This window comes from Monodelphis domestica, chromosome 4 (assembly GCF_027887165.1).
Source record: "Monodelphis domestica isolate mMonDom1 chromosome 4, mMonDom1.pri, whole genome shotgun sequence".
NCBI classification, from domain to species: domain Eukaryota; kingdom Metazoa; phylum Chordata; class Mammalia; order Didelphimorphia; family Didelphidae; genus Monodelphis; species Monodelphis domestica.
Window position 1 is genome coordinate 282,251,592 of NC_077230.1, and position 18,371 is coordinate 282,269,962.

The 18,371-nt window shown below is 39.4% G+C and overlaps 1 protein-coding gene across 4 annotated transcripts in view; it reads right to left on the reverse strand.

The window, feature by feature from the left end:
• The window catches only part of SNX19 (sorting nexin 19), a 115,998-nt gene extending 102,779 nt beyond the window's left edge, over positions 1–13,219 (reverse strand). For all 4 annotated transcript variants that reach the window (XM_007495138.3, XM_016421831.2, XM_056794644.1 and 1 more), the window contains exons 1-4: positions 10,757–13,219; positions 7,196–7,334; positions 3,914–4,014; positions 3,676–3,795 (exon numbers count right to left, since the gene is read on the reverse strand). In XM_007495138.3, the coding sequence (XP_007495200.2) occupies positions 3,676–3,795; positions 3,914–4,014; positions 7,196–7,334; positions 10,757–12,430 (2,034 nt within the window). In that variant the 5' untranslated portion in view covers positions 12,431–13,219. The remainder of the gene's footprint in view (positions 1–3,675; positions 3,796–3,913; positions 4,015–7,195; positions 7,335–10,756) is intronic.
• Between the last annotated feature and the right edge of the window lie 5,152 nt (positions 13,220–18,371).

Genomic DNA, 18,371 nt, shown 5'->3' on the forward strand with positions numbered 1-18,371 from the left:
CTACTCTAAGTTTCTTTTTTTGCCTTTAAAAACCTATCAGTGTCAATGGCCAGGTCTCAGGTTTTGAAGTAGGAGGAAACCTCCAGACGTCTGGCCCTGTGATTTTGCTGTCACAGTAAAGCCCAGAAGGGGCTCCCACAATCTTATTTTTACAAATAGCCATCCCATGGCACATAAAGCTGAGCACGAATAGGAACAGAGGAACAATGGTAGTGTTGTACTTCTGAAAAGTCAAAATGCGAGCCAGTGGCACAGTAAATACTCTCCTTGCTTCTCTCTGTAACTACCAAGTCATTCCTTAATAAACCATGCTTTGAAAGAACTACTCAAGTCATACAGGGGGCATGAACGCTGAGGAGGGTGGCTCCCATATACATACATACATACATAGAGATAGATAGAGAGATACACATATGTGTATATAACATATATTAACACATTAGTTATTATTCTTATAATTACATAGAGATATGATTTTATATGAGTTATTATACATTTTAAAAAATTTGTTGTTTCAGTCATATCTGACTCTTCATGACCCCATTTTGGGGTTTTTGGCAAAGATACTGGAATGGTTTGCCATTTGCTTTTTCAGTTCATTTTATAGATGGAGCCAGGGTTAAGTGACTTGCCCTGACTCACACAGATATTCTGAGATGGATTCGCATTTATGAAAATAAGTCTTCTTGATTTCAGGCCCAGCACTCTACCCATTGTGTTACCTAACTGCCCCATTTCCTTATTATTAAATATGTATATATAAATTATATGTATATATGCACACATACATGCATGTGTGTACACATACACATATATATCAGTTATTACTCTTATCAAAGAAGAAGAAATTTTTCTTGGGGGGGTTCACCTTTCCAGGTTTCATTCCCTATCACCTTCCTATCATTATTATATACATTATATATAATATATGCATAATTATATCAGTGTAGATATATATTACTTTAATGTTTACAAAGTCCCTAACTTACAGTGCCTTTTTTTACCTTTGTTAACAGCCGTGTGATGTAAACATTGCATGTGCTATTACCCTCATTTTATAGATGAGGAAACTGAGGTTCAGAGAGATGGATGGATTTGGCTATCTATAAACAAACAGCTGTCTGAGGCAGGATTTGAATGCAGGTGCTCCCTACTGGAAGTCCAACTTCCTGCCCATTAGATATTTTCCTCTACTTTTTTCATAATTCTTTTTAATGGAGAAAACAAGTTTTGTTTTGGAAACATCTTGCTGAGTTTAGAAGTAGCAAGGCCATTTTAGAAACTCTTCAGGGAAACATGTCTGCGAAGAGGAAATGATTCAAGAATGTAGAGAAGAGTCTACAAGAGAAAGCTGAGATGACCTATCTCCAAATTTTTCTAATATTCATAAAGTGAAACACAATCACAATTTGCAGTTAGGTCTTACTGGTCAGAAAGCTACATGCTTATCATCTCTATGAAGTAGTTTTCATTTCCCTAGAGCAAAAAAATGATTAAAATTCCTGCAGTTACAAAGAAGGCCCCTGGAAGGAGACATCATGGCTTTGTACAAGGCAAAACGCTTTGGATATAGGATCATGGGATCATAATGCAGAACTATAAATGACCTCAGAAGCCTTCTAAGTCAATCCCCTCACTTCTACAGATGAGAAAAACTGAGGCAAAGTAAGATGAAGTGACTTGGCCTAAGGTTGCACAGGCAAGTATTAAAGGCAGGATTTGATCTCAGGTCCTCTGACTTGAAAATCAAGAGATGTTTACCTGTACCACCATGAATGTATCATCTCATTCCAACTCACATTCTCTATGTAAAGGGACAAGAATCATGGCCCCCATTTTTCATAAGAGAGAAAATAGATGGACTGCTTGGTTCAATGAACAGTGTGCTGGGCTTAAAATCAGGGCTCTGTCATTTACTACCTGTGTGATCTTGGACAATTCATTGAATCTCTGTGCCCTTCAGGTTTCTTATCTCTAGAATGAGGGAGTTGGACTACATGAGTGATGTTGAGCTCAAATAGAAATAGGGGTCACTACATTAATGCATTGCTGGTGGAGTTGTGAATTGATCCAACCATTCTGGAAGGCATTTTGGAACTATGCTCAAAGGGCACTAAAAGACTGTCTGCCCTTTGATCCAGCCATAGCACTGCTGGGTTTGTACCACAAAGAATTAATGAGGAAAAAGACTTGTACAAAAATATTCATAGCTGCACTCTTTGTGATGGCAAAAAATTGGAGAATGAGGGGATGCCCTTCAATTGGGGAATGGCTGAACAAATTGTGGTATCTGTTGGTGATGGAATACTATTGTGCTCAAAGGAATAATGAAATGGAGGAATTCCATGGAGACTGGAACAAGCTCCAGGAACTGATGCAGAGTGAAAGGAGCAGAACCAGGAGAACATTATACACAGAGACTGATACACTGTGGTACAACTGAATGCAATGGACTTCTCTACTAGCAGCAACGCAATGATCCAGGACAATTATGAGGGATTTATGAGGAAAAACACTATCCACATCCAGAGAAAGAACTGTGGGAGCAGAAACACAGAAGAAAAGTAACTGCTTGATCACATGTAGACTCTAAATGATCACTCTATTGCAAATATTAATAATATGGAAATAGGTCTAGATCAATGGCACATGTAAAATCCAGTGGAATTGCTCATCGACTCTGGGAGGGAGGAGGGAAGAGGGGAGGGAAAGAACATGAATCATGTAACCATGGAAAAATATTCTAAATTGATTAAGTAAATATACTTAATTTTAAAAAATAAATAAATAAAGGATTAAATATCTCTATAGTCATACAAAAAAAAAAAGAAATAGGGGTCACTAAAACACACACAGGAATCCCTGTGGGTCACATATTGGCTTAGAAAACCACATATTAATATTATGTTTATGTTTAGTTGTTTCAGTCATGTCTAACTCTTTGTGACTCCATTTGGGATTTTCTTGGCAAAGGTACTGGAGTGGTTGGCCACTTTCTTCTCTAGCTCATTTTATTGATGAGGAAACTGGGGCAAACAGGGTTGAGTGACTTGTCCAGGGTTACACAGTAAGTTTCTGAGGTCAGATTTGAACTCATGAAGAGGAATCTTCCTAACTCCAGGCCCAACACTCTATGTACTATGCTACCTAGTTTTCCACATATTAATACTACCCATTTTCATTGCATTTTATTCATTTTGTTAGATATTTTTAAATTATATTCTAATTTAGTTTGGACAACATTCAGGAATCTTATAAGCCATGTGTTTAACAATCTTTGGATTAGCAAACCCTGAGATCCCTTCTAACTCAGAATTTATAATCCTATGAAGAATCTATAATCCTATAAAGAATTAACGCACATTTCAGATGAGTGATATAAGCAAGGTCACAGGTTCACAGGTCTAGACCTAGAGGAAGAGTGGCCATTATGATCAATCCTCTCATTTTACAGTTGAAGAGACTGAGGCAAGGAACTATTAAGATACTTGCTCACTAATAACTATGAGGTAGGATTTGAGCCTAGGTCTTCCTCATGCCATAGCCAGTACCTTATCTACTCTACCACAGTAATGAGAACCTGGTACTCTCCCCTGTTCTCTTGACCACTGGCTCTACAATATAGAGATATTAATATACTAAGACTGAGGCTGGAAACACTGGCCCCATTGGTACCTTGTCTATCCTCGAGACCATGAAAGGTTTCTTGACAAAGGCTATTCGAGCATCTGTATTGAGAGCCAGGAACTCCTGTACTTCTTCACTGTTGGCAATTTCAGGAATGGCACACAATTGCTGCAAAAGCAAGAGAAGATAGGGGTTAGACTTTTGCTCTCATTATTATCCATTTCCTGTCTCAGCAGAACAGCTATGACTTGCTTGCTTCTGAGGTCAATGGAGAAAAGTTACCAACCTTCAGGAATGACTCCAAAAGACTCTTACGGGCTTCTACTCTGTCACTGTCCATGTTTCCAAATGGAAGATCAGGAAAGAGCTTCTTGGGACCCTTCACATCTATTCAAACAATAATAATGTGTTGTACATTCATTAAAACAAATATTTATTAAGAGCTCCCTTTGGTGATAAATGGTACATATACTTCCAGTCACAGAAAAACCAGAAATCTTCTCCCTTGGGACTTTTATGCATATAGTAGAGAGGAATTAAGGATATTTGGACATGGTACAGAACAGAGCATAGCAACAACCTCCAGTATTTATGGGTAAAGACAATCATCCATAACTGAAATTTAGAGACAAATCTAAAACTCATTTAAGTGCTATATTAGCCTTGATCCTCAGAGATTGGAGACTGCTCTCACTGGAAAAGGGAGCTCTTAGAGGAGGAAACTTCCTCAATTAATGTGGATCAATAATTATTCTATGTTGGAGGCCATCATACCCTCACTGGCTGACAAGGTCACAGTCTGGGGAAATGGGGTCTGCAAGGCAACCCCCAGAGAATGAGGCCCCCACTGATCCCCCTCTGTGACTTCTCTTTCTCCAACTTTCCTAACTAATGGACTTGCTATGAATATTATTCTCCCCCCAATACAGGACAAATAATATGAGAGCAAATACTTTTAGGATATATATATATATACCACCTTAATTTCCCCCAGACTATTATCCTAAAAGATTACATTCATAGAATTAAAACCTAGAGATTACTACCCATTGGCCCCCTTCTTTCCTCCTCCACAGAAGTTACATTCACTGCATTACAAGCCAGGCAAGCCAAGAACATCAATCACCTTCAAGACACACTCCACTGAATTCTGTTTATGGACAGATACCAGGCAACATTGCCAGGTGCTTTAAAGTAACACAAGAAAAATAGAACTTGTAAATTGAGGAAAATTTCAAATCTGGTCTGTCATTAAGTTGCCCTCTAACCATGTACCTAGCTACCAAATGTTTTGTTACCCATCTCCTAAGTAATTGTGATTGATTGTGTAAGCTGACCAAAAGTAACAATGATTCTCCTAAGTCAGGGAGAACTAGCCTCTAGATCACCCTGTCTATGTCATTCATCTATAGCAACAATGTTTCATTGACTATCTCCTTAGGCTACGTGTTTTGTTAAGTTCCATGGAAACATATATGTAGAAAATTGATTGTATGCCAAAAAAGTATGTACTTGAAACCCTATATAATAAACGAACCTCTGTGCTATGGCAGAACACTGTGTGACACCTATGCACATGGGCCTGAGTACACAGTGCTTCTCATTTCCATTACTCGACCAGATTGTCACATCTAGCTGGAGCAAGCCCTCACCCTCAGGGAGACTGTTGGTCAGCTCCCAAAGATTCTATAATTTACAGTCCTAGAACAGGAAATTTTTTATCTTTTTTTGTGACACAGATCCCCATTGTCAATATTTGAACCTTACGGACCCCTTCTCAGAATAATAATATTTTCGAATGCACAAAACAAAAATTTTGTTGCTGTTGAATCATTTTTCAATTGTGTCAAATCTCCATGATCCCATTTGGGGTTCTCCAAGGCAAAGATACTGGAGTGGTTTGCTATTTCCTTCTCTTGCTCATTTTACAAAAGAGAAAACTTGGGCAAAACAAGGTTAAATAACTTGTCTTGGGTCATAGTAAGTGCCTGAGGCTGAATTTGAAATCAGGAAGATGAGGCTTTCTGAATCTAAACCAGGCACTTTATCTACTATACCACCTAGCTACTTGATAATACCTGATATAGGATTAAAAGGAAATCACTTATACTAACATAATTAAAAATAGATTAATTTTTTTAAAAAATCACAGGTCCTCAGTCAAGTACCCTTGCTTCTGAGATCAATGGAGGAAAGTTACCGACCTTCAGGAACAACTCTAAAAGACTTTTATAGGCTTCCTAGACCAATCAAAGGTTAAATATGTTGACCAGGGTCACACTAGACAGTACACAGTAGAGGCTCCTGGACTTGAACATTGGTCTTCCTAACTTCAAGGCTGGCTTTATCCACTCTGCTATCATGTCTCTCAGGCAGCATAATTCTTTCTTCCCACTTCTTTAAAAAACAAACTAAAATCATGAGCTGTCCATATGGGTTTTAGGGTCCGAGTCACAGAAGTAGCCAGTTTGTTTCCAATATAATAGCTGAAAAGGGGCGGGGGTGGGGGGGAGGGTGAAGAAGAAGAGGCTAATAATTAATCCAGAAAGGACCTTGGAGAATATCCTGTCCACGTCTCTCCTTATACAGATGAGTAAACACACTCCAGGTAGAAGTGACTTGCTCAAGGTAAGGGTCAGAGAGCAAAGATTCTGGTTTCTTACCATAAATCTAGCATTCTTTCCAAAGCACCACAGTGTTAATGAAGTCTTTTAATGTTTACTGAGTGCTTTACAGCTATTATCTCACTTAAGCCTTAGTCCAGTCGCTTACAACCAGATATAGGCAAGAAGTTGAAGAGGCTTAAGTGATTTGCTTCTGGCCAGAGACAGTCAATCAAATTCAGCCTGAGGCACTAGCTTGTATGACCTTTGATAAGTCACTTAACCCTGTTTACCTCAATTTCCTCATCTGTAAAATGAATTGGGTAAAGAAATGGTAAACCACTCTAGTATCTTTGCCAAGACAACCTCAAATGGGGTTATGAAGATTCGAATATGATTGAAACTATAAAACAACAAAAGAGATAGCTATTGAAAGAAACCAATTGTATCTGGATAATGTACTGGCCTGGTCCTCTCTCCCTATCCTACTCCCACCCTCTATGTAACTTTGGGAGTTTGGGTGTGAATTTGAAAGTTCTTTAAGTTTCAAAACTTACTAGGACCTCTGGATGAGGAAATCAGGGAATAAGGAATTCAGTCATAACTAAAAGTGATTCCATTGGGAAGAACTGAATTCAACACTTTCTGGCTGTGTGATGCTGGGCAAGTCACTGAGCCTCAATTTCTGAACCCTTAGGCATTGCTATTTAGAATAGATTCTAAGAAAGAAGGTAAGAGTTTTTTCTTTTTTTAAGTGATTTCTTCCTTTCTGAGAAAAAGCTCAAATCTCTTAAAGCCCACTCAGGGACTCTGGTAGACTGACTGTGAACATGCTTGATCATACAACCTACAGATCCTTTAGCAATCAATGAAGCAGTGCTTTCTCTCCCCAAAGCATTGTGGTATGTCTAGAGAGATTGCAGGAAATAGGATGGGAAAAGAGGGAAGGGACTTGGGCTCCTGACTTTTGATGAATTTTCGTAGGTCCGGCTTCTCTTCCAGTCTGGTCTGCAGGTTCAGGAACTCCCGGTAGCGACGGTTCACAGTATGGTAGGCAACCTGCTGAAGACCACTGCTGTTCTCACTGTCAAGGGCTGTCTCATACTGTTGAATAAACGAATGACTTAAATGAATGAAGCAAACATTCCAAAACATCTGCACCACGGGGTTTTGGCCTTATTCATTACTTAGTTCTTGACACATACTATTGGAATTGTGGGTGGAGTGACAAAGCTTTACTCTGTCCATAGCTTTTAATTAAATTAAATTTAACAAGCATTTACTAAGGACTTACTGTGAACAGGCACTGGGTAAAGGGGTAAGATTTGGATCTATTATTTTCATAATATAGAGAACTCTCAGAAAAAGGACATTTCCTCTACCAATATATGTCAGCATCTTTTCTGCAATTTTGGACCTAAAGAATATTGCCTATAGTAGTGAGCTCTTGATTCACCAGATCACTCTGCCTCTGGAGCACTAGAGATAGAGACAAAAATAGAAGTACTGGCCTCCAAAGAGTTGACATTCTACTAGGAGATATAACATCTATGCAGATAAGCAAATAAAAATAATTTGGGTGAAGGGAAGAGCACTAATAACTGAGAAAATCAGAGAAGGCCTTGTATCGGAGATGTTCCCCAGCAAAACAATTGGACCAGCCCTTGGTGCCCAAATCCTTACCACTGACTTCTAGGAGAGAGTAATGAGAACAAGATTCTAATCTATGTCTTCTCTTGCTTTTGCAGCTTTGCTTTGAAGAGTGCTAGAGAATTCAGTAGTTGAGGTGGAACATTCCACACATGGGGATTTCCTTATAGAAAGACACTGAAGTGGGGGATGAAATACTGTGTGTGGGGAGAACAAGTGACCTGTAACATAAAGTGTAAGAGTATTGTGAAATGTCTACAAAGATAAGGTTACAGCCAGATTATTAAAGGCTTTAAATATCAGGGAAATTGGGTTTTTATACTAAAAGCAATAGGGAACCACTGAAACTTTGTGAGCAGGGGAATGACATAGGTAGATCTGTATTTTGGGAATATTATTTTGGAAGCTTTGTGAAGGCTAGATTGGAAAGGAGAGAAACTAATATAAGAAGGGCATCAGTTAGGAGGCAAATTCAATAGTTTAGACAAGAAGTGAAAATAGAGTGGTGGCTTTGAGTGGAGAGAGAAGGTGGCAGACTGAGTGATGCAGAATTAAAATCAGTTGAAACTTGGCAAGAGATTAAGCATGAGATTGAGGAAGAGCCAGAGTGGAAAATGACTAAGATTTTGAACCTTAGAACTGATTATGGGTGGATATGTCTAGCATGGAGGTGGTGATGCCTTTCTCTAGTCTTCCTACCTTTCCAGTTTTCTTAGAGCTTACTCCTTATCCCATACTCTGAGATTCAGGGACATTGGCTTCAAACAAGACACTCCATCTCCCAACTCCAGTCATTTTCACTGACTATCCTCCTTTATGCCTGAAACTTTCTCTCTCCCTTCCTCATGGATTCCAGCAAGACTTATCTGAAATCCCACTCATGATAAAAAAACAAAACAAAACAAAACAAAAAACAACAATGAAAAAACCACTCTCCATAGCCAAAGAAAGAACTATTGGAATATGACTACATACCAAAGCATGCCAATCTTCATTTTATTTCCTTCATAGGTTTTTTATTCTATATATGATATTTCTTTAGTCATGGCATAGAGAATATGGAAATGTATATTGTATGAAAGCATTGGTATAACCCAGTGATGGCAAACGTTTTAGAGACTGAGTGCCCAAACTGCAGTGCAACCCTCATACTGCATGTAAGTTCCCCCCACCTTACCCTAGATAAGGGAGGGAAGAAGAAAGAGCTACTGGGCTGCTGGACAGAGGTATGCTTCATGTGAGAAATGTCCTCAGGTGTGTGTGGAGAGGGGGAAGGGAGCAACCCGCTCTGGCATGCTCTAGAATGCATTCCATAGGTTCACCAACACAGGTATAACCTGTAATAGACTATTTACCAACTGGGAAGGGTGGAAAGGAGGAAGAGAAAGAATCTGAATTGCAAAATGTCAGAAACCAATCGTCAAAAAGCGTTTCTTTGTACAATTAAAAAATTTCACCTTCTATAAGGAGCCCTTCCATCTTTCCCCAATACTTTCCTTTGGAAATTACCTTCCATTTAAACTGGAAGCTTCTTGAGGTCAGGGAATGTGTTTTTTTTTACCTTTTTCCGTATTCCCAGTGCTTAGCAAAAGATCTACTTCAAAGTAAGGGTTTGATAAATGCTTGTTGACTGACTGATTGATACAGGATTACTCAGGATAAAGGTAAGAGATGGACTTGTAGGTCTGGGAGTCAAACACATAGACATGATCATTTAAGCCAAGTGACCTGATGATATTATATAATTATTGTATTGGGTTTGTTACTGTACTTGAAGCAGGTACCCACATTCATTAAGATCATTCATATTTAGACATAGTCTAAATGTATTGAATATACCCCTTTTCAAATTCATAATATACAAATTGCTTGCCAGCTCTGGGAGGGAGAGAAACAATTTGGATCATGTACCTTCAGAAAACATATGTGGAAATTTATTACATATTATATTACATGGAAATATAAATATATATTCATAATTAAGTTCATAATGTATAGTGTGACCAAAATGAGATTTCTTCTATACAAAATTACAATAATTTTTCTCTCCTCAAAGTATGAAGCAGTATTTACAGCAGAGTGTAATGCTGGTTTGTAATTATGGTCAATCCTTGATTATTTTTACTAACAGAACAGGGGAAGATATAATTTTAAAGAACAGGTAAATGTTTTAAAATTTCACTTTGTAATATATTATGTTGGGCAGCTAAATGGCACAGCAGATAGAGAGCTGGGCCTGGAGTCAGTAAGACCTGAGTTTGATACAATCTCAGATACTAGTTTAGACACTTACTAACTGTATGGGCAAGCCACTTAACCCTGCCAGCCTCACTTTTCTCATCTGTAAAATGAGCCAGAGAAGCAAATGACAAAGCACTCCAGTATCTTTGCCAAGAAAATCCCAAATAGGATCATAGTTTGGATACAAGTAAAATGGATGAAAATATATTAATTTTGGAGGGATAGGGTGAAGCTGATTTACCTTCCTAATTCTTAGATTTTAGGTTAATATGAGTACCTGCTAGAGATCTTTCATCAGAAACATGTTTGAAATTTGCTGTAAGAGAGGAAACCCAGACTCAATCTGCCAGAAGAACAAAATCAAGTGGGTGAAGGGCAAGAAGGACAGAGAATTCCAGAGAAGCAACGGAAAGAGCTGAGAGAATCCAAAGAGTTAATTCACTTCTCACCTATGGACTAAAACTCATCTTCAAACCCTTCAATAGGCATATATGTAGGTCTACTGAATTGAAAAATCAATAATTATGTTAACCAGATTGCCTTTAGGCTTCACTACCCTAGAATATTAACTTCTCCCTCCTATAACTCAAAGCTCATGGTAAGTGAGTCATACCCAAAATCCATGACCCCATTACCTTCACTGTGTAGAGAGTATAGGGGTGGAAACTGGTTCCGCTGTGCTCCCGTGCTGTGATGGTTCCAGTGATCCGTAGGTTTTGAATGACAACTGGGCCATCAGGGCTGCTGAGGGGCTCAAAGCTGAAGGTGGCTGAGTTTAGAGGACCTGTGGGGGAGGAAGAAAGCAAAACCTGGGGCAGGCTGGGGTCCAGGGGACTAACACCATTGGTCAGATCCTTCTCTAGGCATGAAGGCCGAGGGAGACAGGTCCTCTCTTGCCCTTCCAGGAAAGTTGTCAGAGAGGTGAGATCGTCTTGTTCTTCATCTTTCTCTACTGAGTTGATCTGGATTTCTGGGCAGGGCTTGAGCATGGAGGCCAACAAGCTTGTGTCTGCCTCTGGACCTTCCTCAGTTTCTGTACCTTCAGGCCCCTCTCCTTCCTCTGACTCCAGAGCCTCTGAACCACCCTCCAGGGCAGTTAAAGCATCCTGAAGCCTGTCAGTGAGAAAGTCACTAGGAGTCATGAGCATGATAGAATCTGTATCTTTGCCCAGATCGGAAAGGGGTGAGTCCAATTCTGAGTCCTCACACAAGAACAGGGGGCCCCTGCTATCTGGCTGCAGAAAGTGGGATGCATTATTTCCTGACTTTTTGCATTCTGAGTCCACATTCAAGTCCCCTTCCAGAGCTTCTTGGCCTTCTTCCACCTCTGGGGAATGGCCCCCTATCCCCTCTGACCCACTGTAATTTGGTAGTGTCATGGCTCCTGCAGGAGAAGGAATTCTCACCTCTGGCGAATTTTCCACTGGAATAGTCAGTGTCAAAGACCTGGGCACTGGGGGCTGGGCTGGTTGCTTTGCTGGGCAGACTGGCTCAGCCTCTTCAGTTGTTCCTGCTTTGGCCTTAGAAAAGATACCAACCAATACAAGGTGGATCCAATCTGGATCCGACATCTTGCTAATCAGGGGCAGAAGCACATTGCATGTGATGAGCTCAACTACCACATAGCGCCCTGTTCTGGTCTCCAGATGGGGCTTGGGTGCCAGTCCCTGGAGCATCAGATCCACAATGCCCCGGGCATAGCTCACCTCTGTGCTGGGACTCTGTACGGCAGGGTGGGAGGAAGTGGCTTGACAGTATGCTTCCCAAAGTTGAGAAGGCTCAGCTTGTGCACCTAACCTCCCTGTGTCCTCCTTTGCTTTCATGTAACTCTGTAGGTGGCAGCCACAGAGTGTCAGAACCCTTTGGGTAAGAGCCTGCCTGTCCACCGTTCCCATTCTTCTCCGGAGCTCTTGGGCCATGCCCATCATTGCTGCCCGCACCTCCTCTTCAAAGTCTGGCTCACTGCTTACAGTGCAGTACCAGGAAGATACAAAGTCCCGAATAATCTTCTGAATGGTGTGGTTGATCTCTTGGTCCAGTTGGCTTTCAGCCTCAGGGCTGGGAGGGCAACTTGGCAGGCTGATGAAACGTTCTAAATGCAGTCGGCCAGTCACCCCCATCATAGCCTGTGAGCCCACCCAGCCACCCAGTGCCACCAGCAATACTGACAGGAGACACAGTAGCCACACATTGACCAGCAAGTGGACCATCAGCAGCCATCCCAGCATGGCTCCCATGGCCATCAGCTTCCGGTTCCCCAAAAGGTGATTCCTATTTGATCCAGCCAGGGTTTCTTGGGAAGGGTGCATGTTCTCTGTTTTCAGGGTGAAAAGGACACAGCTGTCCCTTCTCCCTCAGTCTGGTCCCCAGAAGTTACCAGGTTCCTCCCTGGGGCTCATGAATTCTAGAGGTGTTACCCTAAGTTAGGGCTTCAGATGGGGAAGTGAATTCAGTGTCTTAATTGGTGGAGTCTGAACCTGGATAAAGGGCAGAGGAATTAAGCTCTCACAGCCTTGAATAAGGGTCCAGATCAATGCAAAAGGCCAGGGGCAGGCCTTTCATTTTTCATCCTTTGTCAAAATCATTACCAAAAAAATCTCTCAAAGAGGCCCCCTAGAGCAGTTAGACCCCACCGGCAAAAGCCTCCGTCCAGTTCATTTCCATGGGGACCTGTCAATCAGCGGATCTGGAAAGCGGGGCAGGGCAAGGACCCAACCAATTCCTCCCAGCTCCAAATCCCTGCTGGCTCACCCCAGATCAGGATGGACTCAGGCACTGGCCAGGGGAGGGGCGGAAGATGTCCAGGGGAGGGGGCGTTCGCTCAGTAACCTGGGCCCCTTGCCTTGGGGTCTCTCTCCCGGCTCCCAAGGCAGCTGATTCTCAGAGACTACGGCTTCCTGGACAACCTCAGCTGTGGCGGAGAGGTGCAGGCTGGGAGAGGAAGGTACGCCAGCAGACAGCAGAGAGCAGAGCGGAGAAGAGCAGAGCGGCCACTCTCTTTCCAGTGCCATCTAGCGTTGAAGCCGCCCACTGCCTCCCTCCGCAGCAACACCGACCTAGCAGCTTCCTAAGCCCTTCCAGGGACACGCCCAATGCCTGCCCAGAAGCAGGAGCTCCGTAAGGGAACTGTAGCGCCACGGAAATTGCTCAGGTCCTGGGCAAAAATTTCACAAGCCCATCTGAGCTCATTTGCATCCCTCCAAAAGGTAGGGGGCTGCAACGCCTTAGTCACTGGGGCAGAAGAGCGCAATACACAGAATTTTCAAGCGAAAAGCTACCTGAAAGCCTGTCTTCCCAAACTGGCTTATTTTGACAGTTTCAAATAATGAGGGCTGGAAAGAGGAAGTTATTTATCAAAGCCCTTTACATTCATTAATGCTTCACTAGAGCTTCCCTGAAAGAGCAAGAGAATTGTATTATTCTTCTTTAAAACCCCAGAACCTTGGCATTAAAATCTAGAGCCTTGCTAAATGTTTATGATTGCTGAATCTGTTCAACCAATTAATCATCAACCAACATTCATACATTACCTAATATATGCAATAATAATAGTCAATATCGAATGGTGCTTTAGATTTATATAGTCTTTCTTCTAAACTGTCTTCCAAGGTAGGTAGTAAAAATATTATTAGTACCCCATTCCAACCCCTCCTCCCCCCCTCCCCCATGATACAGGGCTGTGATTTTAGTAATATAGAGAATTCTCTCTGATGAAAGTGTCTACTGATGCAAAATGACAGTCACTCTTTAATTAGTCTGAGGAAGTAGCCATTTTATGGATGTGAATATAGACTCAGAGCCATTCTCCAATTGATAAATGGTAAAGAGGATATGAACAGACAGTTTAAAAAATTATTGCTAGCCATGTGAAAAAATGCCCTAATAACTACTAATTAGAGAAATGTGAAAGAAAACAACTCTGACTTTCCACCTAGTAATCATCATATTGGCAAAATTGATAAAAAGGGAAAAATGACAGATGTTGTACAGTTTGTGAGAAAACAGTCACATTATTCAATGTTGGAAGAGATTGAATTGGTCTAGTCATTCAGGAAAGCAATTTAAAACTATGTTCCAAAAGCTATTAATATGTGCATATCCTTTGATCCAACTACTCCATTACTAGATTTCAACCAGAAAGCGATCAAGAAACAGTAAAAGAGCCGATATGTACAAAAATATGTGTAGCAGATTTGTTTATATAGGCAAAGATTTGGAAACCCATCAGTGAGGGATAGTTGAATAAGTTATGGTATGTGAAAATGATGGAAAATAATATTGTACTAGAAGAAATGATGAAGGGGTTGGTTTCAAAGAAACCTATTTAGACCTCTAAGAATTGATATAGAATGAAGCAAACAGAACCAGGAAAGCATTTTATACAATAATAACAAAATTGTAAAATTAATCAAGTTGGAAAGACTTAAAAATGCTGAATAACACAATGATCAATAACAATTCAAGATGACTCATGATGAAATAGTTTACTCATATCCTGAGAGTTGATAGACTCAGAGTTCATAATGAGGCCTATCTATCAATCTGTCTATCTATTGCTATCTAGGTAGAGCTATCAAGATATTCTATGTAGATGTAGGTAGCCAAACAGAAAGATATCTATAGATCTATTTATATAAATCTATCTATCTATTTATCTATCTATCTATGGAGATATAGGTATATGCATATATTTATATTCAATCTATTTGTTTATATCTATATTTATATGGCATGGATGCTGTAGAAAGTTGTTCTGCTTAACTGTATATGTATGTAAGGGCAACTTTGTTATTTTTGCTTTCCTAGTGGGAGGTGGAAGGGAGAGAAGGCAGATTTTCATTTGAAGAGATAAAAATTAAAAAAAAAAAGAAAATATAGAGGAGTTAGGTACTGAGGATTTTTTTTAATGGTCTGAATTTGTCTGGTTGTAATGTAGTTGTATAGGAAAACTCTGGATAAGTCCATTCTCTTCACCCAGGCAAATGAGCAGCTTGTCTTTAACTTACAGACTTCAAAAGTTTTTGAGGCATTGGGAGTTTAAATGATTTGCCAAGCTAATATGGAGCAAAGATTAGATTTGAATAATAATTGAGTGTTCTGTTTTGGATATCTTATTGGCTTTCATATGCCTCTGGGTATGCATCTCCTTTAGGAGAAGAAAAGAGAAACATAAGTAATTATAACACAAGAAAGAATTCATTAAGGGCACCGTGGAGATACAAATCATATTCTTAAAGATCCAAGTGGGGAGTGATAATTCTGACAGAGAAATTAGGAGAAAGATTCAATGGAAGAGATGGTATCTGAAGAAGCAGAGGATTTCATTGATGTTCCAAATTATTGTCTACTTTAGATGGATTGCCAACTTGCACTGATGTGTGAATTATCTTCTTTATGACTCTGCTAATTTTTAATCCCATTTTCAAACTCCCAAACTACCTTTACTTCCATTTACCTAGTTTATCAGGAAATTAAAAATAATTTGAAGACTAGCCCAAGCACAATATAATTAGGAAACTAAATCTTCCATTTAAAATAATATAATGTATCATAAACCAATTACATAAGGTTGTTTGAAACTATCCATTCACTTGTGAAATCAACATTTTTGATCACTTTCTATATGCTAGGCACTGTGGGTAAATGAGCTATATAATCTCCATGTAGAGAAAAAGCATATATTTGAGAAATGGTAATGAGCAGTTCAAGCAAGTATACTGTAAATAGCTAATGAATATTATTACATAAGTGTTTTATGATTTGGGGGCCAGGGAGAGATAAGGGAATCAAAGTCCTATTTATTCTTTCTCAGCTGTTCAACCTTTCCTTACCATTCTCACTACCATCTACCACCCTAATTTAGGCACTCCCTGTCTCTTTGCCTAGACTAATGCAAGGAGCTGCTTACTGTTCTCCAGTTTCTTCTCATAAGGATAATTTTAGTATTTTGACTTAAATCTAAATGATTGGTCGCCAGGGAAAATTCCCAAATAATAAAATACCCAAGTCAGCTGGGAATTATGGAGATTTTAATGAATATAGAGAGCAGGAATTAAGGGAGAGAGAGAGAGAGAGAGAGAGAGAGAGAGAGAGAGAGAGAGAGAGAGAGAGAGAGAGAGAGAGAGAGAGAGAATTAATTTAAACTGCTCTGGCTCAATCTTATCACTCACAATGAGACCTTCTCCAGTCCTCCACTGAACTCGATCTCCTGAACTGAGTTCAGAATAATCTCTTGAACTGACTTTTAGCCTTCTTTTAAAGATAATTTTCTCTAATGTCACCTCCCCTAAATTTTTACGTCTACCAATCACAGTAGACACTTTTTTCCAGGACTGCCCATTCTTAGTTCTCACCACTCTTTAGTTATCACCATCTCTGGTTAGATTATATCTTCTGAGTTCTTCACACTTCTTTGTTAAGCTTACCTTTTGTGAGTTACTTGACCTTTTGTGATTAATTTAACCTTTACAGGTACTTAACACCTTTTTGTATTAGATCTAAAAATAGTCTTAGTTTAAGGTTCTAGCTTCACTATAAGGTATGAGTTAAGTACCTTCATTGTCCAATCAGGAGTTTACAACTTTATCTTCCCTTAAAGTATGTCTAAGTATTGGTAGAGCAATGTAAAGTTCCCAAGACATTCCTGATTCTTGTTAGACCAAGTATCTCCATTGTTAGAATAAGGAAATAGCTAAATCAAATCTTCTAGAGTACAGTCTGAATAGTTTTTAAGATTCACATTCTCCTTGTCAACCCATCTTATTTTTCACAGTCAGGTAAAGCTCTTTAATGCACAACTCTAATCACAACATTCTACCAATTGAAAACTTTCACTAACTCTCCACTGATTATTAATAAAGTTTAAACTTCTCCTGTCATCCAAGGCCAATAAATGTTCATTGTATTTAATTAAACTGAATTTATGGCCTTCCACAATCTAACTCCAACCTACTTTCTTAATGCTATCCCACATACCTCCACTTCAAGGATACTGTGTTCCAGCCACATTGTCTACTTATTGATCTTTGAAGATACTCATACTTCCTTCCTCCATGAGAGAAGGCAAATTTGGATTTGATTTATAGAAAGATTTTTAAACAAGTAAAGACATTCACAATGGAATGTGGAGCTTTAGACTGTAAGGAGCTCTCTCTCTCTCTCTCTCTCTCTCTCTCTCTCTCTCTCTCTCTCTCTCTCTCTCTTTCTCATTAGAGATCTTCTACAAAAACTGAGAGAGCACTTGCCATGTATTTTGTAGAGGGGAGTCTTTTTCAATGAGTTGAACAAGTTGATCTTTGAAATCTTTCCCAAGTAAGTTCTATTATTGTCATATAACTATTATGTTGATTGAAATGACCTTTATCTATGCATACCCATCATTGAATGACAAGTTTAATTGGTTTTCTTTTTTAAAAAGTTTTTTTCTTCTTGTGTTCACAACAAATATTTCAGTGTAAAAAAAAGAACAAAAACATGTTTTATATATTATAAATTAACTTTAATGAAGCAGAAACAAAATTGCTCAATCTGTGTTCACTTCTTTAGCATTTTGTTTACTCCTGTAAATTAAAAAAAAAGTTTCATTGATGTTCTCTTTTTTTCTTATTTGTATTCGATAACTTATCACTCTCTCTTTCTTGCCAAATAAGTCTTCCCTGGTATCAAAAATACATATCTACTGTATGCAAGGCAAAGAGTTAGGTACCTCCTCTTTAGAACTTTTCTTGATTCCTCTATCCCCAAAATTCAATTGAAAATGATTTCCTATTTATTTGATCTTCTTGTAAGTATTTTGTATTGCTTTTAGCTATATAACTGTATCAATCACTTTTAAGTATCTCAAAAAAAGGAGTCATATCTTAATCTGTCTTACTAGGTGGTGGAATATTCAATATATACTGGCTTCTTTGCCTCTCTTCTTTTGCCCCTTGGCTCTGGAGATACACATAAACATACACCCGTCTATGTATCTGTGTTTGTATTTATGTCTGTCTGTCTCCACTATTCCCACTGCCATTTATCTATTTACCTATAGGGTAGGGAGGTAATTGAATGGATAATTCCCAATAATAGTGGATTTCCAAATCTTTCCATTTCTCTCCAGGATGTTTCCTTTGATGGCTTTGATTCTTTGATGGCTTATTTTAGAAAGTTGTTTTTCTGCTTGGTAATGTCAATATTATGGAGTATGTGGGGCCTGGGGCTATAGAGGTGGCACCTTGCCCTGTGTTTGGGATATTTCTCTGAAAT